Here is a 26,791-nt window from a genome sequence, read left to right as displayed (position 1 = left end):
ACTCTGGAGTGGTGTTCGAACATTACTCTGCTATTTGTTAACTTGTTAATAAAGGTCTATCTGGCTTCAAAACCTCATCAGAGCAATTTATTTTGAAGAAGGAAAATTCTAAAACTAGAGCAGGTAAACATTTTGCAGACTGTAGCAAATATCATTTTTGCATTCCCATTTGCTGTCACAGCAAAAGGAAAAATTAATTGTGTTTGCATGACTTTTCAAATGAGGAAAGAATTGAAATTGAATTGAAATAGACAGATGAAATTTACATTATAATTCTCACACTTGCAGCAGTGTTGACAGTTTTTTTCACTGTTAAGTGTAGTGTAGTTTAACACAAAGTATGTTTGTGTGTGTGTGTGTGTGTAAAGGGTCCATGTGATTTTGAGCATATTACAGTCAAATCAGCAAACATGGCAGTGTTCAGTCATCTCTTCAGTTTGAGAGAAAAGTTTCCTTTGGGGATTTCAGCAGCGAAGAACTCAACTCTGTCTCTGTATCGCTCATCTGATGAACCTAATAAAGTCTCATTTTTTTGGTAGAGCAGAACCAGAATGTCTTTATCTTCATCCGTTTTCTTCCATGAAACTTCTTCAGTGTGTTCAGGTGTGATGTGAGAGACTACAGAGCAGTTTAGAGTAACGTCCTCACCCACAGATGCCTGTAAGGGATGATTTGATCCAGATACCTTCAAATGGTCTAGAAGAACAAACACAGTTAATAACACACCATGAAATCTGCAGCATGAGGTTCAGTTAAAATAGATCCACTTTAATTTCAGACCCACCAGCATGTGTAATTTGAACCACAGCTTCACCAGAATCCTGCTTACTGTAAATTTTACATGTGTGATTTCCCATATCTTCAGCTGTCAAATTGTCCAGACGGAGGGAGAAGTTTCCATGTTGAATCTGATCAGTAAAGAAATGAGCTCTATCACAATAATCCTGATGCTGGGCCTTCATAAACTGATATGAACCTTGATAAATCAAATAAAGATGGTGATGAACAGATAAAAGAACTGCTTGTTTGTGTCAGATAAATTATCCAGATGCTGTTTTGTGGATAACGGCTTCATTTAAACATATCACAAATCTCCTACTGCTATAAAGCATTTATCATAATTCCAGCTGGATTATGATTATGCTTCTTTTTGTCAAATAACAGGTAAACAATGTTTCATTAATCACGAAAGACGCAATGCTGCCATGTAGTGAAATAGAAATACAATCATCTGCCAAAAAATGAGAAAATTATTTTATTGGCAACTCACCCTCCTGTCACTGACGTGGTGGTGTTCAAATAAAGGAATAATTGATCAGTTTTTCACCTGTATAATCTGTGCTCGTGAGATAAGTTGTGGACTCCTGCAGACAGTTTTCTGGCTGCTGTTGTGTTGACATTCAGGAAGGTAAACCAACTGCTATCGTCTGTACATGTTTGATATGTGACCGTGAACCACAAAACCTGTCATAAGGGGCATTTTTTGTATAGGACAATATTTGGCCTAGATATAACTATTTGAAAATCTGGAATCTGAGGGTGGAAAAAAAAATTTTTTTTAGTTGTCTAAACGAAGTTGTTAGCAATGCATATTACTAATCAAATGTTAAGTTTTTATATATTTATGATAGAAAATTTATGAAACATGCTCTTTGCTTAATGTCCTAATAATTTTTGGCATAAAAGAAACATTGATACTTTTGACCCATAGTCCCATACAAATATACCTGTGCTTCTTACGACTGGTTTTGTGGTCCAGGGTCACACTTTTTGCATTTACCACTTTACTAGTATAACACTCTCCTTGAGTCCTTTCACTGTATTTTTCAGCTCTGTTATGAGCATTAACATCAATATTTGTGTCCTGTAGGAGTTCTGTTGCTCTGGGAATCACTGTTTTTCTTCATCACATGGAGTACTGTACAACTGCTCTCTGACCAACCAAAGTACTGAACACAGAGGTATTCTATAGTGGAATGCGTATTCAACTGGATGCGTTTTTGTTTTGTCACTCTATACGTTTTGCCATACTGCCAAGTTGCATCTGGAGAGGTTTGCACTCGTGCAGTGTTTCCCCAACGGTACTTTTTATTCTGTACTGTACTCTCTGTGTAATAACGAAAACATTTATTTCAGTGAAAGAAGTAGTCCCAAAATTCTCAATTTCCACATTTTAAACAATAGGGCTCTACAATCTTTATCTTTTGACGTGCCATCTTTCTGTTAAAATATATAATCATTAACACAATAAAACAATGCAATGTAATGTATTTAGATGTATTTATAATGTATTTAACCCTAACTATCAATTTTTAATGTGTCATAAGGGATGTGTAAACCTGAGAAAAAACAAACAACCATTTTACAAGATGATGTTATTTTGTAGCATATACAGTCACAGACAATAATGCTAAATGGGAACAATGATGGTGTCATGCTGATAAAACCGGGATAGTTAAATTACCGAAATGATCTTCAACGTCTGTGCTGGCAGCTCAATCAAACTTTAAACTGTAGACTATTCAGAAGCTGTTTGTATATTTAATTAAATACATAACTCGCATTTGATTTGGTGAGTGAATAAATGAAAATGGTCACCATACAAATTCATAAATATATAAATTCTCCTGGGACATACAATATATTGCTGATAGTTCATTTAAAATATACTTAATTTAAAAAAAGAAAAGAAAAGAAAAAACAGCACCATTTTATTTTTTATATTAAATGTTTAAATTTACATATAGATAAAGGATCTTGTAACATCACCAAATGAATGCCCCGGGAGAGTATAATTATCATTGCAGGTGTAAAACACTGCATGTCTCACCTAAAGCAGAGATTAGCCGTAGTTTGACTGTGGTGAAAATACTAGAATGTCTTTAAAGCATTTGCATTTTTTTCTCTCATTTAATACATTTGGCCAAAATCTAGAAAAGATGATGCTGTATTGACTAAGCACAAGAGGCTACCAGATCAAGACTCTCTTCATGTTTACTTTTCTTTTTGCATAAAGAAAACACTGTATTTTTTTTTTCTTTAATTATTATTATTATTATTATTAGTCCGCTGTAGCAAATGTCCTTTCACACTGCTTTCACAGTGGTATGTATCTTCTGGTGTACTTTTAAAGTGTGCAGCCATGTAAAACGTTTTCCACATAAAGAACACACGTGTCTCTTCTTTCCAGCGTGCATTTTCATGTGTTCCTTAAGGTTTCCTTTTAATGTGAAACTCTTCCCGCACTGATCACACGTGTGCGGCTTCTCTCCAGTGTGGATCTTCTCGTGTGTTTTCAGATTTGATGACTGACTGAATGTCTTGTCGCATTGTGAACACTTGTAAGGTTTTTCTCCAGTGTGAATTCTCTGGTGCAGCTTCAGCTGACTATCTGTGAAAAAGGACTTCCCACATTCAAAGCACACATGATCCTTCACACTACTGTGTCGTTTCTGGTGTGTTTGAAAACTATCCAGTAGTGAAAAACTCTTTCCACACAGGGAACACACATGAGGCTTCTCCTGTGTATGAACCTTAAGGTGCTTCTTCAGGGATTCTGCCCAGAAAAACTTTTTACTGCACTGATCACAGTTAAATGGTCTTTCTCCAGAATGAGAACGCAGATGTGATTTGAGACTGACTTCTTGTGCAAAACTCTTCCCGCAATGACCACATGTGTGCAGCAGCTCTCCGGCGTGGATGCTCATGTGATCTGTAAGGTGTGTTTTTTGTGTGAACCTTTTCTCGGACTGCTTTTCTCCACTATGAACCGCAATGTGGTCTTTAAGACTTTGTTTGTATAGGAAACTCTTCCCACACTGATCACATGTGTGAAGTTCCTCTCCAGTGTGGATTTTCATGTGATCATTAAGGGTTCGTTTTCGTGTAAAACTCTTCCCACACTGATCGCATGTGTGCGGCTTTTCTCCAGTGTGTGTTTTCATGTGTCCATTAAGGTTACTTTTTAGTGTGAAACTCTTTCCACATTGATCACACATGTGCGGCTTCTCTCCAGTGTGGGTTTTCATGTGTTCATTAAGATTTCTTTTTAGCGGGAATCTCTTCTCACACTGATCACATGCGAAAGGCTTCTCTCCAGTGTGGATTCTCATGTGATCTATAAGGCTTTTTTTATATGGGAATGTTTTTCCACACTGAGTGCAAATTAAGTTTTTGTCACCTCTTCTTATCAGTGCAAATTCTCTTTCCATTTGTGAGCAACTCAAAGATTCTTCCTCAGGATTGACATGATTCTCCTCCCCTTCATTCAGTTCTTCACTCTTTTCCGTCAGTTCTAAAATAAAAAGAAAAAAAGTTGAATTTTAAAGGGGTCATCAGATGCTAAGTTCACTTTTACATGTTGTTTGAACATTAATGTAAACATGCTCGTCTCTACAGAGAGAAGAGAGGGGCGGGGCGAGCAGCATTTAAAGCAGCCTCGACCAGAATGAGATGATTTTTGCAGAGCTGATTTTGGCAAGGTAAAAAGGGTGTTGTTTTACACTACCACTAAGAAATTTTAACCAAAGTATATTATAGACTTTTCATTAAGACCCTAAAGAATCATATCAACTTGTGGAAAATGGGCATCCGATGACCCCTTTAAGCAAATCACAAAAAAGCTTTATCATTCATAGTCCCACAAATGTTAAATGTTACTGTACTTAAGTACAGAATAAAGGATATTTCCTCTTTATATTTAAGAATTAATAATTTTATGACTTTTACTTCACTGTATTCTAAAGAACACACTGAAAAGCTTACTTTGATTTCTCCAGATATTTTCGTTACATTTATAACAGCAAAGTGCAAAAAAAATACCATCAAGAATAGTGATTATGTGCAGTATGACATGAATTTAAGTGTGAGTGACAGAAAACTCCCACCTTTTTAAGGGGCTGTTTATACAACACCATTTTCAACTGAAAACAGAAAACTTGTGTTTTGGCCACTCGTTTACACAAGCTTTTATCATTATAATGTAAACAACAAAAATGTGAATTTGTTATGTGCATTATGTTTTCACAGTTTTTTGACAACTACTGCACAATGATCAACAATGAACAATGAATGAAAATGAACAAAAAACAATGTTTTTACACAGCAAACATGCAGATCAGAGTTGTAAATGTGAACTGTTGGCTATATATATAGATATATATACACACATATATATATATATATATATATGGATCATTCTATGGAAATGTCAATTTTTCTGTCCCTAGCTTTACAAAAATTTTAGTCAAAAGAGCCCACCACCAAACCGCTACAATTTCTGCTACTTTATTATAATGTGCACCATATTGATAGTATGACTATCACTGAATTAAAGCTGTTTATCTGAAAATTCTGTCATTACTTACAGTCTCATGTTGTTCAAAGTATGTAAGCAATTAATTCCTAAAACAAAATTAACACAGATCTATAATTATGTAAGTGTAACTAAATTACGTAAATTAATGTAACTACTACATATCATCAACCATCTCTCAGATCCAACGTGCCATCATTTGTACAATTTACTAGCAAGTAACATTAGTTTTAATATCAGTGAGCATCTTTAACATTTTTCTTAAGTCAATATTCATAAAAAGTTATCTTTACATTAACTAAAGCCTTTTACACACTGCAAGATTTTAGCAATCCTATAAGATTATTGCTGATCACACTGTGCGACATGGGTCTAATAAACGTGGGTACGACATGCATGTAAACTGTGCGATGATGTGATGACCAGCGTTGGGGAAAGTTACTTTTAAAAGTAATGCATTACAGTTTTGCGTTACTTAGTTACTTTTTATGGAAAGTAATGCGTTACGTTACTTTTGTGCTACTTTTTAAATCTGGGCAGGGCTTGCTTCTTTGTTTTTAAAATAAAACAACTGCAATGTAAAATCCCTTTTACACCAAAAGTGAAATGAATTCACCTCAGGCTGAAAGAAAAGTACATTTATGCAGGAGATCACTCTTCAGCTATAAAAAGCACAAATGTTAGTTTACCTAAAGTCATGTTTACTTATTAGTATGGCTGACTTGCAACATCGAAGGTCGGCAGCAAAGACACTGGTTAATAAAATGGGATTAAATACATAAAGGATATTTGTTTTATTTAACATATTTAATTATTGCAGGGTCGCGTCATATTCTGTTTGCATTTCACTGTTTTTATTCATTTTGAGGAATACTGAATTTGTTTTTTTGTGAGTGAGATGAATTAATGCATGTTCACATGTAGTATAGAATACAGTAACATCAGGTTTACTCCCAATTTCCCAACAGGAGTCTTGTCAATCAATAAATGGGGAAACAAAGTAACTGGCATTTGAAAAAGTAACTCAGATATTTTCTTAGAAATTCAAAAGTAATGTGTTACTTTACTAGTTACTTGAAAAAAGTAATATTATTATGTAACTCGCGTTACTTGTAATTCGTTACCCCCAACACCGGTGATGACGCCTACGTAGGCTACGACGAAAAACATAACGTCATCGGCATGCGCTAGTGGTAAACAAAAAGAGCACAATGCATCACACTTTGGCAGTTGCAGTTTTTATGTGTGCTGACAAAAAAAGGAAGGAATAAGAGTTTGAGGTACGCAGTTTTAAGTTTTAGCGCCATGTCGCGTTGATTTCATATTGCATTTTAATTGGCTGATCAGTAAACGTGGGTCGTGACAGATCACACCCTGCGATGACCAGGCTGAATTGAATCAGAAAATGATCGCAGGCTATTTTTGCTTGCAAGACCGTGACAACGGCCTCTTTGAACCTTTCTCACTGTAGGACACAGGACCACAGACTAGGAGCCGCGTTCAAAGAAATCGCCACGATTGTTCACGATGCCAATCTTTCGTCTGGGACAGCCGAAAATCGTGCAGTGTGTAGAAGGCGTTAAGTGTAATGATTGGATAGGCTTCGTTAATAAAGAATCTTGAATAAGCACCGACCTCTTTCTTCTTCTGTATCTTCCAGCTTCACTCTGAAGGGATCTGGATCACTCGTGTTTTCAATGTAATATTCAATAATCTCTATCTTTATAGGTTTCTGTTCTTCCTGCTGGTCTGAATCCATGTCTTCGCTTGTAAATGATTCGTTGTGCTTTAAAAACGTCGCAAATCTTTTGTTTTGAAACTGCAGTTCAGGGTGCATCTCTTCTTTCCCTTCTTCTCGTGTTTCTGTCAGTTTGGCGAGAAAAGCGCGTTTCCGCCACCCGCTGATCTGGAGTGTGAAGCGCGCACAGTTTGACATTAGTTGAAGATAATACGGGGATAAAAAGAGAAAAATGGGGAAAGAGTAAGGGGGATAAATAAATAAAATATTAAGTGATTGTTTCTCTTTTAATACTGATAATTCCTCAAAAAGAGGTCCACTGTAGATGTGGTTTAGGCTGCAGGATTGTGGAATGACTTAAAGGGATAGCTCACCCAAAAATCAAAACTCTTTCGTTCTGTTCCAAACCTGTATAAATTTATTTCTTCCACTGAACTCAAAGGATGATATTTTGAAGAATGTTGGCCTAAAACAGCCTGGTTACAATCCTTCTTCAAAATATCATCCTTTGCTTGTGGAAGTGATTCTTTTGAGAAAGACAGTTGTACTAATAAATGCATTAAGAATATTCTAACGGGTGATAAAACTACTCATGTATTTAGAAATATAAATTGGAATAAAGCTTGGCGTATTTGTCAGATATACTGTTTAAATAATAAAGTAAAAAGAGGTTACATTTATTTATTTTTACATGGTTTATATCCAGCTAAAAGTGTCTTAGAGAACTTTAATTTTGTTGTTAACTATTCCTGTGATTTTTGTTCAGTGGAAAAGTAGTCTATTGTCCATCTGTTTTGTAAATGTGTACACAAGCACTTCTTGAGTTGATATTTAAAATTTAATTAGAAGAAAAACAAATACTATATTCTATAATCATTTTAGTGTATGAATATATTATAACAATGAAGGTAGTAATAATTTATTTTCTTGTACATCTTTTTATTACTTCTGGGGAAATTTCACATACATGAGAAGAAATGGTCACAATCCAAGCCAAATTTCATTCAGTTTCTTAAGAAGACTAAGGACTACTGCACCAATTTGGAGAACACTGGTAATAAAAAAGCTAAGAATACTAGAAATATTTAAAAAAAAATAATAATAATAATTTGCAAACTTATTTACAACATTTACAAGCAATTATATTAAAATATGACTCTCCTAATGCAGATGACGTTGCTTCAGCTCCATCTTGTGACTGAATATCATATTTCTGCTTTAACTAATCTCTCACTGCTTTAAAATGTGTTGTTAATCAAACAAACAGAGGCAGAAAAAGAGCAGAAGAGAAAGTAAAGATGAGCAGAGTTTAACAAACAACCGATTTTAGCGTCTTTCTCAACACAAATTCAACATGTATTATTATAGAAATGACACCATCATCATGAGTGATCATTCAACATCATATGACAACAAAAGCTTAAAATGGAGACTTTCTGTAATCTCTGACTGACTTAATGCAGCTTAGTTTACAACATGATCTCCACTAACAGAGAAATAATGACGAGCAATAAATATTGATATGACAGAAAGTCAACACTTTCATTATAATGAAATGCAAACGCAAAGAAGTGTTTGAAGTGGCAAATTGTTCAGTGTTTGTATGTTTTAGCATCATGTTGACTGTCTGGAATTGGTTTAGATGTAGTTAAAAATGTAGGTACAGCTATTCCAGTAGCTGTAGCACCAAGGATCAGTTCACAGTGTAATGCGTCCTCAATGTGGACAGAGAATGGTTTACTTTGAGGCTCGACACTCTCTGTTTGTGCTGCATTAGACATCACATCTTCCATAACCTGCTGTTTGTCATGTGCTCATCACACTAGACCTTTTTTCCAATGTTTTTCAGATTTTTCACCAACAGCAGAAATGTTGTTGAGCGTGATTGTGGATGATGTCACAGTGGTTGGCGTGTCTTATCTCATCAAACTGGACTGGTTGCTTGCTGCTCGTTCCCTCCATCAGTAACTTCCCCATTCAACAGCGGCGTCACTACAGTTGTTTGTTCATTCACTTGTTCATCTGTGGAATCTGAAAGGAAATCACAGAAATTAAAATGTGTGAAAGGAGATACAAAAAGATTTTTAGTGATTAAAGACTTTTTGCTCTGTTTCTCACAAACAGCATATATACATGCATTAATAAATGCTACTCTACTCACCAGTGACAGTCACGTTGAATCTTCTGAATGTGGTCTGTTCGCTGTTGATGATTTGTAGTTTAAAATGTCCAGAGTCTGTGATTCTGATGTGTCTGATGGTCAGATTTCCAGTCACCGTGCTCAGATCCAGTCGTTCTCTAAATTGCTTACCAATACTCATCTTTCCCGAATCACTTTTAACAACGAGACTGTTTTGAGCTCCAAATGTCCACAGTATGAGATCATCCGTCTGAATCTCAGCAGCAGTCTGGAGAAGGGCAGAAGCTCCCTCCTTCACTGACATTGACTTCACTTTATGTCACAGCAGCACATAGATACACAGAAAAACAAACAACTGAATGAACTGTGTTTGCATTTGCAATATCACATACATTTACATGAGGTTTTTTTTTTTTTTTCAAACAAAATGGCTAATGCAGTAAACTATACAGGTAATCCTCTTGGTCCAGGTTTTTTTTTTTTTTTTTTTTTTTTTAATAAAAAATAAAAATCAACAATCATTACAAACTGAGTTCTAAACAAACATTTTAAATTAGGTTTTCTTTAATTTCTCTTACTGAAATAAGCAACTTTTACAAAAAAAATGTTTTTATTGCATATTTTTTCACAAAATATACCTATTTATTCATGCAAGGTTACAATTTTAATCTCCTGATTTTATAGGCTTTATTCTCATGCCATTATGACTTCATAACATGGTCCTATACTTGTCTAAAAGAAATGTAGTGCTTGAGCACTCTTGTGCTTATGTGAATGTGTTTCAGATCATTGTCTCAGTAGCACACTGGAAGAGTTGAGATATACTTACCATTGACAGTAAGAATAAATCTTATGTGTTTGGTTTTTATGGTGCTGCTGTTGCTGTTGTTGTTGGTGATGTTTAGTTTATAGAGTCCAGAGTGAATGGTTCTGACATTAGTTATAGTGAGATCTCCGGTTCTATAATCCAGGATCAGTTTGCTTCTGAATCTCCCATCAGCACCCGCAGATGTGGATGACTTTCTGGTCCCTCCATTAATTTCAGCAATGCGATTGTCTTCAGCTTCATACAACCACTCTATCATAACATTAGCATTTATTTCAGTAAGACCAGTGCGCAGAGTTGGAGAATCCCCCTCCGTCACGGTCTCTTCCTTCTCTTCCTTCTCTTCCTTCTCTTCACATGCCACAGCTTCACATAGAAACAGAGAGCAGAAATGTGTTCATGAGAGTCAAAGTACCTGTCAGGCAAGTTATTCAGTCTCTCAGGCAGCTGTTTCAGTCATGCAAGTGCAGCCTTTATCTCTTTGAATGTTCACCAAGATTATGATGAAATTTCATATTTGAAAATCACCAATGAAATCGAACTATAAGTTTTGTTTCTAAACACTTGCATCATTTATTAACTGCGATCAATCAGTGATTTGCTCATTTATTTAACATACAGGGGTAGAAGACAAGTAGCTTGTCAAAATAGTTTCAGAGACCTGGACTCTAAAATAAATGAACGAGTGACTCTAAATAATTAAAGAAAGTTTGGAGGTAATGAAAATCCTGTTTAAAGTATATAATACTTACCCACTTGCTTTTTTAATTTAGAAATCCTGCGGCGATAGTAAATCAGAGCCAAAGCTGCAACAGCAAGCAGCAAAACAGGAACTAAAACACCGAAAAAGATTCCTGCTATAGCACCTGAAGAAAGACCTGGATCTGGGACAGCTATAAAGAGAGACAGTGAAGGTGTCAGTCAATGTAATAATCTGAAATTACTTCAAATATATGCTAGCAATACCATATGCAAAGACTTGCTCTTTCAGTTCCTCACCATTGACAGAAAGAAGGAATCGCTGTGAGCTTTCACTGCCTCTGATCTGGAGCTCATAAAGTCCAGCGTGTTCAGTTCTGCTGTTCGTGATAGTCAGAGATCCATTCTGATTAACCTGCAGTCGATCTCTGAAACTCTCGTCATCAGCATTGTTTAATGAGATTTCACCTGTTTCAGTATCGATTTTAGCTAGGAGGATTCCTTTGTCCCCAAACCTCCACAGCATCAGAACCTTTTTTTGCATTTCAGCATGAATACGTAGAGTGACAGGATCTCCTTCTGTCACTGATAGTGACACTGTTTTCACTCCATCCGTCTCACCAACCACACCTGCAAAACAAGCAGAACGTTAACAAAATGTTTTCCAAATCATTTCCTAAAGTGAAAACCTTAATGTGTTGTGCAAAATCTGGAAACCCTCACTCAATAACTGCAAATTTGTGGTCTGAAATTATGAAAGCTTAAAAACCATAACTACTAACCCAGGGAAAATATTAATACTGTTTGTTTTTGATGTTCACGAGTTGATGCAACCCCAATAACATCATATTTAGCCCCTGATATACGAATTTACCAGGGGAACCCAGACAAAAAACACATATTTTATCCCCCAGAATGTGATTTTTTATGGGGGACCCCACCTCAAAATGTGATTGGGAAATGCAGGTTTTGTTGTGAAAACCTGGCAACCCTGCAGACTGCACACAGGATGAGCTTTATGGCAGATAGAGACAACGATCGCATCTATTCCCCTCACAAATCAATTGTTTTCCTTTGAAAGACGTGGAATACTAATATTTTTTTTAATAAATTAGTTGCATTCAGGGTTAGCAGGTTTTCACAACAAAACTCTTCCAATTGCTACTCAAAACTAGCCCAATCGCATATCAAGGGGGGTCTCACATTAAAAATTTTCAGGTTTAGGGGCAGGGGTTGGGTTACCTGCTCATAAATGTGTAAATAGTGTAATGTAAATAAATCTGTTGTGACTGTTTACATTGAAAAAATCACACCCCAACATTTATGCAATAATGGCAAATGATTACGCAATATATAATTTGATCATGATGATAAAATTCCCAATGCCTTTCGCATCAGCATATTGACTCCATTGCTTATTTAAAGGAGAAGTCCACTTCCAAAACAAAAATTTACAGATAATGTACTCACCCCTTTGTCATCAAAGATGTTCATGTCTTTCTTTCTTAGGTCGTAAAGAAATTATGTTTTTTGAGGAAAACATTTCAGCATTTTCCCTCCATATAATGGACTGATACTTCCAAAATGCAGTTTAAATGCGGCTTCAAATGATCCCAAATGCGGTTGTAAACAATCCCAGCCAAGGAAAGGGTCTTATCTAGCAAAACGATCTGTTATTTTCATTAAAAAAAAAAAAATACAATTTAAATACTTAAATTTATCTCAAACGCTCATCTTGCCTTGCTCTCCTTGAACTCTGTGTGTTCTGGCTCAAGACAGTTAGGGTATGTCGAAAAACTCATTGTATTTTCTCCCTCAACTTCAAAAATCATTTCAAAATCATCCTACATTACTGCAGAAGTTCCAACCCAGTGAACATGCAAAGAAGATCAAACACCCTTAACCAAAAAGGTAAAACAGCGATAAAGGATGATTTCGAAGTTGAGGGAGAACATGAGATGGGAGTTTTTCAATATACCCTAACTGTCATGAACCGGAACAAAAACAGTCCAGGCAGAGTAAGACAACATGAGCGTTTGGCATTAAAAAGTGTTTAAATTGTATTATTTTTTATTAAAAACCAATCGATATGCTAGATAAGACCCTTCTTTGTCGGCTGGGATCGTTTACAACCGCATTTGGGATTGTTTGAAGCTGCATTTGGAAGTTCAAAATCAGGGCACCATATCAATCCATTATATGGAGAAAAATGCTGAAATGTTTTCCTCAAAAAACATAATTTCTTTATGACTGAAGAAAGAAAGACATGAACATCTTGGATGACAAGTAAATTATTTGTAAATTGTTGTTCTGGAAGTGGACTTCTCCTTTAAAGCTATAGAGGACCATGCATGTCGAAAAATGACAATAAAGGGGTATCCTGTGTGTCAAAAAGTGATGCCAAAGGGTCTTGACCAAGCGTCAATATGTGACGAGTTGGGAGTGAGAATGTGTCGTCAGAATTGTGAGATATAAACTCTTAGTTGGATCTCGGATTGGCATGGAATGGAATGGTTAAGCAATGGAAACAGTTTGGCCCAACAGTGGAAGATATTACTTGATATACTCACCAATGACAGTCACATTAAAAGTCTTTATCATAGTCTTTTCTCTAGAGATGGTGAGTTTATATTGTCCCGAGTGTTTGAATCTGGTGTTTCTGATGGTGAGAGATCCCGTCTTTTGATCCACCTGCAATCTGCCAATGAATCCAACATCATCGGTGACAAAAAATGAAGTGAAGTCATTCTTTCTCTTTATTTGAGATATGAGAGAGTCTTTAGATCCGAACATCCACAGTACTGTATCATCGTTCAGTAGTTCAGAAAGGTTAGTGTGTAGAGTGACTGACTCTCCCTCCATTACTGTCACTGGCTCAGATTCATCCGTCTCTGTAGCAGACACACCTGGAAAACAAACACAAGAGTTTTACTGATACCACACTAACTTCAGATATCACAGTCACCTGAAATCACTTTGTAGCTGCTGAAAAGACAAACAGACATGGGATTGCTGTTCAAATTGTGAAGGGAAAAGCTGAGAAAAATAAGACTATACACAATAAAGCAAAGCAATGACACTAGACAGTGCTCCACTTTTTCCACATTTTGCTGTTACAGCCTTATTCCAAAATGGATTTAATTCATTCTTTTCCTCAAAATTCTACAAACAATACCCCATATTGACAACATGAAATAAGTTTGTTTGAAATATATGCAAATGTATTAAAAGCTAAACAAATCACAAGTATATAAGTATTCACAGCCTTTGCCATGACACTCAAAATTGATCTCAGGTGCATTCTGTTTCAAAACAGATCATCCTTAAGATGTTTCTACAACTTGATTGGGGTCCACCTGTTGTAAATTCAGTTGATTGGACATTGGAGTTTGGAAAAGCACACACCCGTCTAAGGTCTCACAGTTAACAGTGCATGTCAAAGCACAAACCAAGCCACGAAGTCTAAGAAATTGTCTGTAGACCTCTGAGACAGGATTGTATTGAGGCACAGATCTGGAGAAGGGTACAGAAACATTTCTGCAGCATTGAAGGTTCCAGTGAGCACAGTGGCCTCCATCATGCATAAATGGAAGAAGTTTGGCACCATCAGGACTCTTCCAAGAGCGGGTCACCCATGGGAAAAGGGCCTTAGTCAGGAAGGTGACCAAGAACCCTGTGGCCACTCTGAAAGAGCTCCAGTGTTTTTCTGTGGAGAGAGGAGAAACTTCCAGAAGAACAACCATCTCTGCAGCACTCCACCAATCAGGCCTGTATGGTAAAGTGGCCAGACGGAAGCCACTCCTCAGTAAAAGGCACGTGACAGCCCACCTGGAGTTTGCCAAAAGACACCTGAAGGTTTCCCAGACCATGGGAAACTCTTTGGCCTGAAAGGTAAGCGTCATGTCTGGAGGAAACCAGGCACCGGTCATCACCTGGCCAATACCATCCCTACAGTGAAACTGCAGGTCCTGCAAAGAAGAACGGGAGAAACTGGCCAAAAATAGGTGTGAAAAACTAAGAAAGACTTGAGGCTGTTGGTGCCAAAGGTGCTTCAACAAAGTACTGAGCAAAGGCTGTGAATACTTATGTACATGTGATTATTTATTTATTTATTTATTTATTTATTATTTAATAAATTTGCAAAGATTTCAAATAAACATCTTTCACATTGTCATTATGGGGTATTATTTGTAGAATTTTGAGGAAAAGAATGAATAATAATAAAAATTGCATGTTATGTTTTATTGAGCAATTTCCTGAGTAAGATTCTCCAGAAGGAAACATGATGCATTAAGAGCTGGGGGGTGAAAACCTTTTGAATTTGAAGATCAAGGTAAATTGTATTTAATTTGTCTCCTGTGAAACATGCAAGTATCTTCTGTTGCTTCCAAAGGGCAGTACTAAGTTGGGAAAAAATAATATTTCAACAAAATAAGAAAAATTGGGTCACTCCAGCTGGAATCATCAAATTTTGGAAAAGTTCCCCACCTGACCTCCTCAGATTTGTCTGAAAAAAATCCATGTGATGGGTAATATGCCCAATAGATCATATACAAAATTTCAGATCTCTACTGTGCGTACTTTTTTCACAAAAAATCTGTAAAAAAGTTTGTTTTTTTTACCTCGTTTTGGCATCACAGTCTGAGTGACCTTGTTCAGACTGAAATATCTCCAGAACTATTTGTGCCAGGTCCATGAAATTTTCTGGGCTAAGAGTCCTAGTCCAGAACTGCATGAATTACAACTCACAGCATTGTTACTGAATTTACACCTGAATGCTGGCCCTCTACTTTTCTTTGAAACTATTACTTTAAGGGTTTTCAGATGTCCATAGAAACCTCAATTTTCAATGTATAAGCATCAAACTTGGTAAATGGTCTGATATGTACCATGTCTTTCACATCCTTTGATATCAGACAATAAAGTCTGATGGATGTTGAGATATTAAGGTCCAAAAATGGAAAAAAACTCATTTGCACCAATGTTCAGAGCAATATTTCCCATGAATGACACTAGGTGTGAACATAAAACTTGTTTTTTTGAAAGAGCATGTTGTTATTGATAAAATATAAAAAAATTAGGATGGGGTTTTGCCTCATTTTTCTGTAATGATTTTTTTAAAACTCAGAGTTTCATCACTGATCCTATTGTTCACTTTTGCTATTCAACTTGGTATGGGCATTTCAACAGAATTTATTAATGTTCCACTTATACAAAAAATACAAAATACAAAAAACGTACTTCCAGACATGAGTCACTTTAATAATGTATACCACCAACACAAATAAATGTGTGACATAACAGTTACTGAAAGTTGTTCATGAAAGTGTCTGAATCCACAGTTTCATTTTCTTTTATGACATAGCATCGTCCAGTGGAAGTAACTGGCACATCAATTTTCATTATGATGTGCTGGAGAGGCACCCAACAGACATCTTCCCTTTTTGGCCAAAAGTAGCCTCTAGCTGGGCCATGGGGATGCAAAAAAAGCACTTGAATGTCTTGCTCTGTGTTAGAGATGTCTCTGATTATACCAACCCACCATTGTCGGTCATACACACAAGTAACATATTGTCCTGGGGCCATATCTGTGATGTGAAGGCCTTTTTCAACTGGGTCAACCTCAAAGTTGACATGGAATCCTGCTGTTCCTGATACTCGACTGATCTCAAAATTGATCATTGTTGACTGACTGACTGATTGATTGATTGATGCTAGATCTCAAACCACCTGAATATTATTATTTCTAATCAATATTGCCCTGCTTTCTCAATGAAAATGGATGTATTATTCACTGGATTGGGTGGAACATCAAGATTAGGTACTTATGTTGCATTCCATTGAATGTCGGTAGTCTGTGAATCCGAGTTAGTTCTCCCGATGTCCGTCGTAAATGCGTTCCATTGTAACAGTTGGCAAAAATATGGATGCCTATGGATAATTCCAACCGACTCGGTCTGCACTGAACTGGCCCAAGTGTGTGTTTCGGAACCCCAACTTAAGTGGCCGTTCCATTGCACTTTCCCGAGGTGGAGGTCGGATTTCCCGAGCACAATGGAATGCTGCATTATAGCATTAATTTAGGCATATGAGTTCAAAATACCTGGTACTGCAGTAGTTGTGAATGTCACATAACAATGATTTTTTTAAAAATTATTACAGAAAAATGAGGCAAAACCCCATCCCAATTTTTTTTTATATTTTATCAATAAGAACATGCTCTTTCAAAAAAAAAAAGTTTCATGTTCACACCTGGTGTCATTCATGGGAAATATTGCTCTGAACATTGGTGTAAATGAGTTTTTTTCAATTTTTGGACCTTAATATCTCAACATCCATAAGACTCTATTGTCTGATGTCAAAGGATGTGAAAGACATGGTACATATCAGACCATTTACCAAGTTTGATGCTTATACATTGAAAATTGAGGTTTCTATGGACATCTGAAAACCCTTAAAGTAATAGTTTCAAAGAAAAATAGAGGGCCAGCATTCAGGTGTAAATTCAGTAACAATGCTGTGAGTTGTAATTCATGCAGTTCTGGACTAAGACTCTTAGCCCAGAAAATTTCATGGACCTGGCACAAATAGTTCTGGAGATATTTCAGTCTGAACATGGTCACTCAGACAGTGATGCCAAAACGGGGTGAAAAACAAACTTTTTTTACAGATTTTTTGTAAAAAAAAGTATGCACAGTAGAGATCTGAAATTTTGTATATGATCTATTGGGCATATTACCCATCACATAGATTTGTTTTAGACAAATCTGAGGGGGTCAGGTGGGGACCATTTGATGATTCCAGCTGGAATGACCCAATTTGGACATCTTCATCCTGTTCAAAAGTTTTCACCTCCCGGCTCTTAATGCATCGTTTTCTTCTGGAGCATCAATGAATGTTTGAACCTTTTTAATGGTTGTGTTTGAGGACCTGGAGGATTTTCACTTTTCTGAAGAAAAGTGCTCATTTTAGCTAATCAGAACAAAAAAGGGACTCATGAACAACCATCACAAAAAAAAAAAAAAAAAAAAAAAAAAACAGTTGTAGATCATTCAGATAACCACACAGTATTAAGAACTAAGGGTTCCCAAACTTTTGAAGGGGGCTATTTTAATAATTTTGGCTATTTTTTGGTCTTGTGGACTACATGTAAACATCTTTCATGTAAAATATGTTACTCAGGACGGTACTAAATAAAAATAACATGCATTTTGTATGATCTCTCTTATTTTGTTAAAATTATTCACATTTTCACAGTTTCTACAAGGGATTCCCAAACTTCTACATGCCGCTGTACATATAGGTTTAGAGCCTTAAAAACAAGATTTTAGACTTGTTTATCTTATAGTATATACATGTGAAACAGTAAACATTATCTGAAACCAATTGTGGCCGGTTGCATTAACTGCTATTTAATTGTTAGTCATCAGTTTCAGGTCAGAACTTTCTTGTCATTTACATAAAGGGGTAGATTGGTTCAGTTTAAGTTGGAAAATTTAGATGGATTACCCCTTGGTTAACTGTTGTCAAACCAGTTCACAGTATTAACATAGGTTTTATGCAACTGGCCCTTGGTCTTTCATACTGTTTTTTTTAAATAGGTCTCAGGACAGAAATACCCTTTAGTAGATCTAATGGATGTGAACATTACTTCTGTCATTAAACAATAATTAAATAGTGAAATCATCACAAAACCAGAAACATGTCTATAAATCGAAACCAAAAAAAAAAAAAAAAAAAAAAAAAAAAAAATGGAGGTTCAAAACTTACCGGACATTAATAATAAAACCACAAAGTGCAACATGTTCCACATGCTATTGAAGAGCTGTGAAGAATCTGAATTTAATGAAGATGATCGATGAGATGTTTGTTTCTGATCGTCTCTGCTGTTTGTCGTCCTAGAGCCGCACAAGGCTATCCTAAACTGAAAAGACAGTTTAAAAACTACTAGAGTCCAACGGAGGAGGATTACAACTTTCCTTAACGATGTAAATGACCGTATTACAGTATATTGTTTTCATCCTTGAAAGTAGAAAATAGATCTATATATACATGTTTATGTCCTGGCAGCGCAGAAGGCGTGGCGCGATCGACGTACAGTTTGACAAGTCCAATGGTTCGCAGGCAGCTCATCAAAGAGTTTGAGCACCTGCCCCTTTTCTACGTCAGGTGAAAGTGCTTTTTTAACCTGAGGCGCTTTTAAAATGATTTCTTCTTTTTTATTATTATTTAAATTATGAATATATGTACCAGTTTGAGCACAGCTTCCCTTTAAAATAAATATATTTATTGAATTCAAATCGAATCAAAATATCAGGTCCGGAGATGAGACCAATGTCCTTCCTCCGCTCGCAGAAGTGCCGCACTCATCCGCACTTCATATTCCAGTTCAGCGTTGCCAACTTAGCGACTCTCTCGCTAGATTTAGATTTAGATTTACCCCCTTGGCGACTGTTTTCCCCCCAAACTAGCGCCTAGCGACTTCTTGGGCAAACCTTATTTAGTTTCTGAGACTCTCCGGTACTGCCGCACGAACGCGAGGTCTTGCTTTCCCGGCGCGCGCACACCTCAGAGAGGAGCGCGCTTTCAGTTAAAATAGATGTTGTGTTGTTTCTAACTCTAACTTTACATGAAAGTATAGTCGGAATTGCAGCACAGACATTGTCCTAATCGTATGTGTATTTGATTTCATTAGACCATGTCGTTATTATGAAGCATGTTAGTGCAAATTGATATCTTCGAGATCTTAATGTAGTCTTAATTTCAATCAGTATTTCATATTCATACCGTTGTTTGACAACAGAAACAATAAAATATATCAATTAGAACAGTTGAGAATTTGGCTGCATTAAAATGCAGTATGTGAGCACCGAGAGGCAAGGCAATACGACGCACTGACGTCATCGATATGCTAATTAGCGCATGACGTAATCTAGTGAAATTTAGGGACTTTTTAAGCAGGGCTATTTTACATTTAAAGAAGTTGGCAGCACTGTTCCAGTTGTGTTTTTCTCAGTTTGTGTGAATGTTAATGGTGATGAACAAACTACCAATGCCTCTGCTTTACGGCTAATGGACTGAAGACAAATATAGTTAACCTGTGTCTGGCTAACATGCGTTACTCATGAGCACTATACAGGCTAACGTACTGTACAGTGTACTGTGAATACAGTAAAACTTGTGTTTAATAACATCATTACAATGATTGTGACACAATCGCAACATTCATATGCAAACGTGTTAACTAAAATGTAATAATGTGCAAACATTTGCCTGTGAATAGGATAAACAAAACAACAACAAAAACTACAGAACTTCCCCAGATAGGCTAATGATAGTCTTTAAACAAAAGTCTTTTCCCCTGAAATGTTATGTTTATATTATGCAGGTTGCCTTGTGGTCAATTTAGAAGAAATCTACAGATGCAAACAGATAGAGGGTAGTTCAGTTTAGAGATTTTTGTTGATTTTGAAGTGTTATGTATTCCAGTAACACCAAAATAATTACAAACGATTTATTGCCTTGTGTAAAATAAATTTCCTTTGGCTCGGATTGGGCCAGTATCAACAGTGTGTGCACAGATTAGCATGTGTTGGCTGGCCCAGAACTGGTCCACATCTTTTTATCCAGAACTCAACCAAAACAGTGCCATGACCCAACCCAAAATCAGTCAAATCATAAAAAAGATGTGGCTGATTTATGGACCTTATATGGTGTTCTTGTATGGTCGAGTTCTGTAAAGGGCTGACAGCCCTTATGTGGCCAATAGACCCTCTGTCCTTAGGCTTGCTCCCTTTTTATCAGGGGTTGCCACAGCAGAGTGATCTGCAAAGCCGATCTGACACGTTTTACGCCGGATATGTGGCCGATAGACCAAAAGTCATTATTTACCCATATTTATGCCACACCTATTTTTTATTTAAAATACCCATTATAAAGTCAATCTTAAACAAAATTGATTCACTGACTTTTTTTTTATACTATTCATTTATATGAATTTATATTATTCTATTTTTATAATAGAATTTTAATAACAGAAGTACAATACAGAACATCACAGAAGTGTGTTATGGTTTAAATGTATACAATAACTGATACTTTTAGTAGGTCTTACCAGTCTTTCTCACTCTGTCAGGATAAAGGAGAGAAATGAACATTAGCATATCATAATATCATACATTAGATATTACTTGAATATTAAGACAAGCACATATAAATGACTGTAACTCAACACTGTACACATTTTCTTTTTCTACCACCCAAGAAAAAAAAAGTTTAGCTACTCTAATAACAGTTTAATTTTTGACATAATACATAATAATATCCATAACATTAATGAAAAAGTGAGATAACAAAATATATAAATGTTTTTTTTTTTGTTTTTTTTTAAGAAATAAACCGATACCTTGGCTAGGTAAGACCCTTCTTCCTTGGCTGGGATTGTTTAGAGTCCTTTGAAAATTTAAACTCGTGGGCACCAGTCCACTATATGGAGAAACATGTGAACACTTGAAATGTTTTCCCTCAAAAAACATGATTTCTTTACGACTAAAGAAAGAAAGACATTAACACTATTTGCACTTAGTTCAAATATCCATGCAAAAACATGAACAAATCCAAACAAATACACAACAATACTGCAAGGACAAACTGGAATGCAAGTTAAAACATTCAAATTGTCATTTGTCATTTTTTAGGGTGACAAAACACCATTTAGTCAACAAAGTTGTGCACCAAATGTAACAAATTTAATACAAGAAGAGAAATCTACAAATAATCTCATCTCTATACAGATACACAACAAAGTCCCTTTGATTTAATGTTTTATAAAAAAAAAATAGTCAGTCACAACTCAAAACTTATGCTCACTTGTAAAAAAAAAAAAAAAAAAAAAAAAAAAATCTTAAGGTAAACTTTTACAAGGCTCGGTCCCGGATTTCTGACATTGAAAAGCTGAAACAATAACACAGGAGCACCCAACTTTATGTTAACAAAGCTAATTCCATACACAAATATAAAAAGCAGGCGAGCTACAAAGAACAACATGAGGAAACATTCACATACAGTTCCAAATTTGTGGTTCCCTTTTGTGAAACCCTTCTGTTTTAGCACTGAATGAGATGCGAAATGTAGTGTGTGCAACTAATAGTGTTCACATATGCATATATTTTCATACATAGTGTTCGTATACAGTCATAAATGCATATATAAATTCTAAATTACATTAAATCATTGTGAGAAAAATCAAGTTGAATTTCATATAACTTATAAGGATGTTGAAATTTCTCAACTTACTTACTTAGTTAAAATAATGTAAACATAAACTGCCATGATTTGCTGATCATATTTTTTGCATATAATGCATTGTAAGGTATTCAATGAGAAACATAGAACTGCAAGTTTTGCTGCTTGATATTTCAAACTGGCGTGTCTTACCATATTAGTTTAATGCATTATCTTAATTAAGCACACTGGTTTGAAGTGCAAACAGTTTTACCTGTAACTGCTGAAACTTCAAATCACAGACACCAGTGCTAAATGAGAAAAATGATGGTGTCATGATCATAAAACCTGGACAGTTGGAGCACCAAGATGATCTTCAACATCTGCCCTGGGCAGACAAATCACCTGACTATATTATTAAACCACTATGGGCTGTTAACCTGCATTATTATATATTATTATACATCATTATACTGAATAAATAAGCTTTCCATTGATGCACGGTTTGTTAGGATATACAATATTTGGCCGAGATACAACTATTTGAAAATCTGGAATCTGATGGTGCAAAAAAAAATCAAAATATTGAGGAAAATTTTAAATTTTAAAAAATTTGTCCAAATAAAGTTCATAGCAATGCATATTAATAATCAAAAATTAAGTTTTGATATATTTACTGAAGGAAATTTACAAAATATCTTCATGGAACATGATCTTTACTTAATATCCGAATAATTTTTGGCATAAAAGAAAAATCAATAAATCTGACCCATCCAATGTATTTTCGGCTATTGCTACAAATATACCCATGCAACATAAGACTGGTTTTGTGGTCCAGAATCACAAATGTTTTATTTTCCTTATATTGCAAAGAGAAAGGTATATACACATACAGCATCCTGTAATATCATCATACAGATATTACAGTAAGCGTCCTCACTGTGCAACATCCTGTGTCTCACCTAAAGCAGAGATGAGCCATACATTAGACTTGACATTTAGATTATTTACAAGAATCTTTACATTGCAGACCTAAATATAAGTCATTATTTATGGAAATTCTTCTTTTCTGCAGCTCTTAAATCAAATAAATTCATTCATCATTGGATATAATTGAACTATTCTGATACTTTAATGCTGCTTGACAGATGTGGTTACTATGAACTGTTATTATATGGAAACACTGCATGAAGATTCTTACAAATTTTCCTTTTGTAACATGAGGACAAATAAATAATAACAGAGATTTATATATAATAACAGAGAATATACAGAAGAATATTTAGCCACTGACAAAAAATAGTTTTTGCTTTTTTTTTTTGTAATAAAAAAGTTCATACTCACAAGGTGCAAATGCTTGCAAAATCAGCAGAGATAAAGCGAATATGCTTTCAGATAGAAAGAGAACGATTCTCAGATCCCCCAAAGTACGTTCACCATTCACTGAAGAATAAAAAAGATACTAATTTATATGAATTATTATGAAATACTGATATTTAATACAAATGCATGTACAGTCTAAATATGCTCTTTTCATAAAGAGATTAAACTCACATGTCTTCAGTATCAGTTCTCATCAGTGCAGTAGAGCTCAGTAAAACAACAACAACTGATCCAAACAGGTACACAAAAACACTGTGACGACCAACTGCAATGTGAATTAAAACAAGGAAATCATTTTAATAATATCATGTGTCATGCAGGTTTGTTCATAGGTAAACTATAAAACGACTGTATACACCTTGTATGATTGTTTAGAATGTTTGAATGAATGCATTGTTTAGATTATTCTGTAAGACCAAAATAAGTAAATAAATAAAAAAGCCCAACCAAACCCTTGAAAATCAAATGGGACCAGATTAAAGTATCTATAGGTAGGAGTAAAAAATCTCATAGAGAACAATAATACTGTACCTGAATCATTATATGACCATGTTAAATCCATAAGTGTCCATTGTCTATCTGCAGAAATCCAACCACACAGAACCGTCCCATATGATCTGTCAATAAAGGGGCAAGCGAGGATAGGGTTAAACAAGATAGCATGTAAGATATATGCAAGATAGCACCTACATTACATACAGGGCTCTCAAGTTTTGGAAAAAGTTTGGAGTGAGATTACTGTTAGGGGAGAAGCCACTCAAATATTTGCAGCAGCGGCCCCTCGGCCCCACACAATTCTCTTAAGTTTTTTCTAGAAGTTACATTTTATCTATTGTTCAAAATTGACCAGCACAAAATAGGAATTTTATCAACTGGTAAATCTGATAAAAGTCAAATTAATGGAAATAAAATAAAATGTTTTATATATTTCAGAAATACAGATCAAAGATAAAAAGAAATTAGGCCCCAAACGAGCCAACATAACAGCAGCGCTCAATACTGTACACATACAGTAGGATTGCAGAACTTGCCCTCTGCATGTAGCCTATGTAAAGCTGTGCATTTCAGCATTCCAGCTTATGAATGGCTTTTTTTATTGCAAGTGTTTTTTGCACATTTTGATGTCTTGATGATAGTGGTAGGGGCTTGAACTTAACTAGAGTAGCTAGTAATGGAATTATGTAATTTAATAACAAATGTAACTAATTTGTTACAGTTACTGAAAAACAATGTACAGTTAAATTACAGTTACCTATGAAAATGTTAACGATTACAAAGGGGATTACATCTGAATATTTTCACACACTTACAGATTTGATTTCCCAAATCGCACTGACTGCTCTAAAATATGAGACACCAATGTTTCAAGAGTTTAGGACACAGAACAGAACTCATGCCTATTTGATAACTGTTTATTTCCAATTTGGGTTTATTGTATATGCTTTATTTTTTTAAGATTAACTGTTTTTTTTTTTTGTTTGTTTGTTTTTTGTCCAAGGCATTGTTAGATGGCAGTGTTTCCAGTCATAGCCATGCAAGGATTTTATTTCAAAAATGGTATCATAGCTATTAAACTATATCTTATCATTTTAAAAATCTGTATTTAACCTCAGAATGATCTCAAAGTAAAAAGAGATGCTAAAGTCTGATTTTGCGGTGGCTGTGCTTTAAAATTAAAGTATAATGATCATAATTCAAGTGATGAAGGATTTCGTAAATCTCACAATAATTAGTGTTCAGTACTACTGTAAGGTTAAACTTGCCTGCTTTAAAAGTTTAAAAAGGATTAACAGCTGGAAACATTCCATAGAATTTTAGAAAAGTAATCAGAAAGTAATCAAATATAAGCAGTTGCATTACTTTTGAAGCACTTGAAGTAGTTACACTACTTATTACATTTTAAATAGGGTAACTTGTAATCTGTAACAGATTACATTTTCAAAATAACCTTCCCAACAATGTTGATACATTTAATGTATTTCTGAAATATATATAAATTATTTGGATGATAATTAATTTGTTTTACCAATTTTATTGGTAATATACCAGATTTACCAATTATCTAGTGCTTTCCTTAGTTTCCAGTAGCCAAAACTTAGTTAAAGCTGTTGGAGAGCTAATAATCTTGCAAGAATTTGGCTATATTTCCAAACATCAGCTCTAACTATCTTTGATCACAGGCAAGTGATTTTGTCCAGGAATCGTAAAATGAAGAAAAAAACCAAAATGGGTTACCTACTGCATTAATTTTGTTAGTTTTTAGAAAATACAAAGGGCAACGTCCACTCCGTGACCGCAACGCGAATACAGCCTCAACTGCACAAAACGCTTCCACTGGGAGAGAAAGCGGCAGCCCCGCGACCGACGACGATTCCAGTTTGCCGCGTCCAGTGTGTGCGCGTCCGTGTTGCCTAGTGACGAACGTTACTGTAGCGGGATCACGTAATTTACCCGAAAATAAAAAATTCTGATTTCTGATATTTGCTGGTAGGTGGCATTTAACTGTCAACAAGACAGCAATGAACTCCCCCTGCGAGCCTGCGCCTCGTCCATTAACATTATATAGCGGGATAAGTTATGCCTTACTTCTCAGCGTGAGAAATACAAGGTGTGGCGTGAGAGCGTGTGAACTGGTTGAAATGCGTGTGTCTCACGGTGAATGCGTGAGACTTGAGAGCCCTATCTCATACCTTCATAATAATCTAGTGTCACCATGATGTAAAAACTGATCATAAAAGCATTCACCGTTATCATCACAACAGACCATATTCCCTTTTGTGCTAAACATGAACACAAAAAGATGTGAAAATGTTTTCATTCAGTGTGTTTCATAAACAAGAGAAATTATGATAAATTACTGTGGCACTTACCAGTTAGCCGGTTTGTAGCTGTCCAACATGAGCGCAGTATCCTTCCCGAATCAGCAAAATACTTAAACACACTTGTGAACAGTGGTATAATTCCAATAACAAAAAACGCTAAATATATGGAAAAAAGAGTTACTGTCAGGCGTTCACCACAGCCACCTCCATCTGACACGCTACCTGCAGCACCGCCCACTCGTTCAGCTTCCCCAGAGTTCTGATTGCGCACACCTGCAGCCACTTACCACGCCCTATAAAATACTCGCTTCCACAGTTCACATTTGTCTGGTCTACCGTTCACTACCCTGTGCGTCTCTCCAGACCCTTGCTGTTTGTAAACACACCCTCTCTGGTGTGTGCTGTTCTCCTGCGCTGCTCTACGTGCTCATCTCCAAAGGACTCTCAGTTAAGCTATCTGCATACAATTTATCAGTTGTTTCCACGATTGTCAATAAATACAACTGTCTTACTGCTTAAATCCGTTTCTGGTCTCTTCCCTTGGAATTACGTGACAGTTACAGTCTGCACTGACCTTTACTCTCAAAACAAATCAACATACATACAAACTTAAAAGTTCACAGTTAAAGTGACTTGCTTATATGAA

The 26,791-nt window shown here is 35.7% G+C and overlaps 2 protein-coding genes and 1 long non-coding RNA gene across 3 annotated transcripts; all 3 read right to left on the bottom strand.

Moving 5' to 3' along the window:
* Window positions 1-2,696: 2,696 nt before the first annotated feature.
* On the bottom strand, window positions 2,697-7,199 carry LOC127163395 (gastrula zinc finger protein XlCGF57.1-like). The gene is made up of 2 exons (XM_051106608.1): window positions 6,950-7,199; window positions 2,697-4,294 (listed from the first exon to the last, which is right to left on the bottom strand). Exons 1-2 carry the CDS (start codon window positions 7,149-7,151, stop codon window positions 3,087-3,089), a joined length of 1,410 nt encoding a protein of 469 aa, XP_050962565.1. The 5' UTR covers window positions 7,152-7,199; the 3' UTR covers window positions 2,697-3,086.
* Window positions 7,200-8,936: 1,737 nt separating this feature from the next.
* Window positions 8,937-18,768, bottom strand: LOC127163394 (uncharacterized). The gene is made up of 7 exons (XM_051106607.1): window positions 18,488-18,768; window positions 13,288-13,623; window positions 11,018-11,347; window positions 10,771-10,911; window positions 10,022-10,384; window positions 9,214-9,504; window positions 8,937-9,083 (listed from the first exon to the last, which is right to left on the bottom strand). The coding sequence occupies exons 1-7, from the start codon at window positions 18,528-18,530 to the stop codon at window positions 8,977-8,979; spliced, it is 1,611 nt and encodes a 536-aa protein (XP_050962564.1). The 5' UTR covers window positions 18,531-18,768; the 3' UTR covers window positions 8,937-8,976.
* Window positions 18,769-22,772: 4,004 nt separating this feature from the next.
* On the bottom strand, window positions 22,773-26,298 carry LOC127163437 (uncharacterized). The gene is made up of 5 exons (XR_007827486.1): window positions 26,194-26,298; window positions 23,855-23,940; window positions 23,495-23,588; window positions 23,285-23,383; window positions 22,773-22,902 (listed from the first exon to the last, which is right to left on the bottom strand). It is a non-coding gene; the product is annotated as an uncharacterized LOC127163437 (long non-coding RNA).
* Window positions 26,299-26,791: the final 493 nt, after the last annotated feature.

This window comes from Labeo rohita, chromosome 3 (assembly GCF_022985175.1).
Source record: "Labeo rohita strain BAU-BD-2019 chromosome 3, IGBB_LRoh.1.0, whole genome shotgun sequence".
In the NCBI taxonomy this organism is placed as follows: Eukaryota; Metazoa; Chordata; class Actinopteri; order Cypriniformes; family Cyprinidae; genus Labeo; species Labeo rohita.
Note: the sequence above shows the minus strand (reverse complement) of the source record. Positions and strands in the feature narration are given on the sequence as shown.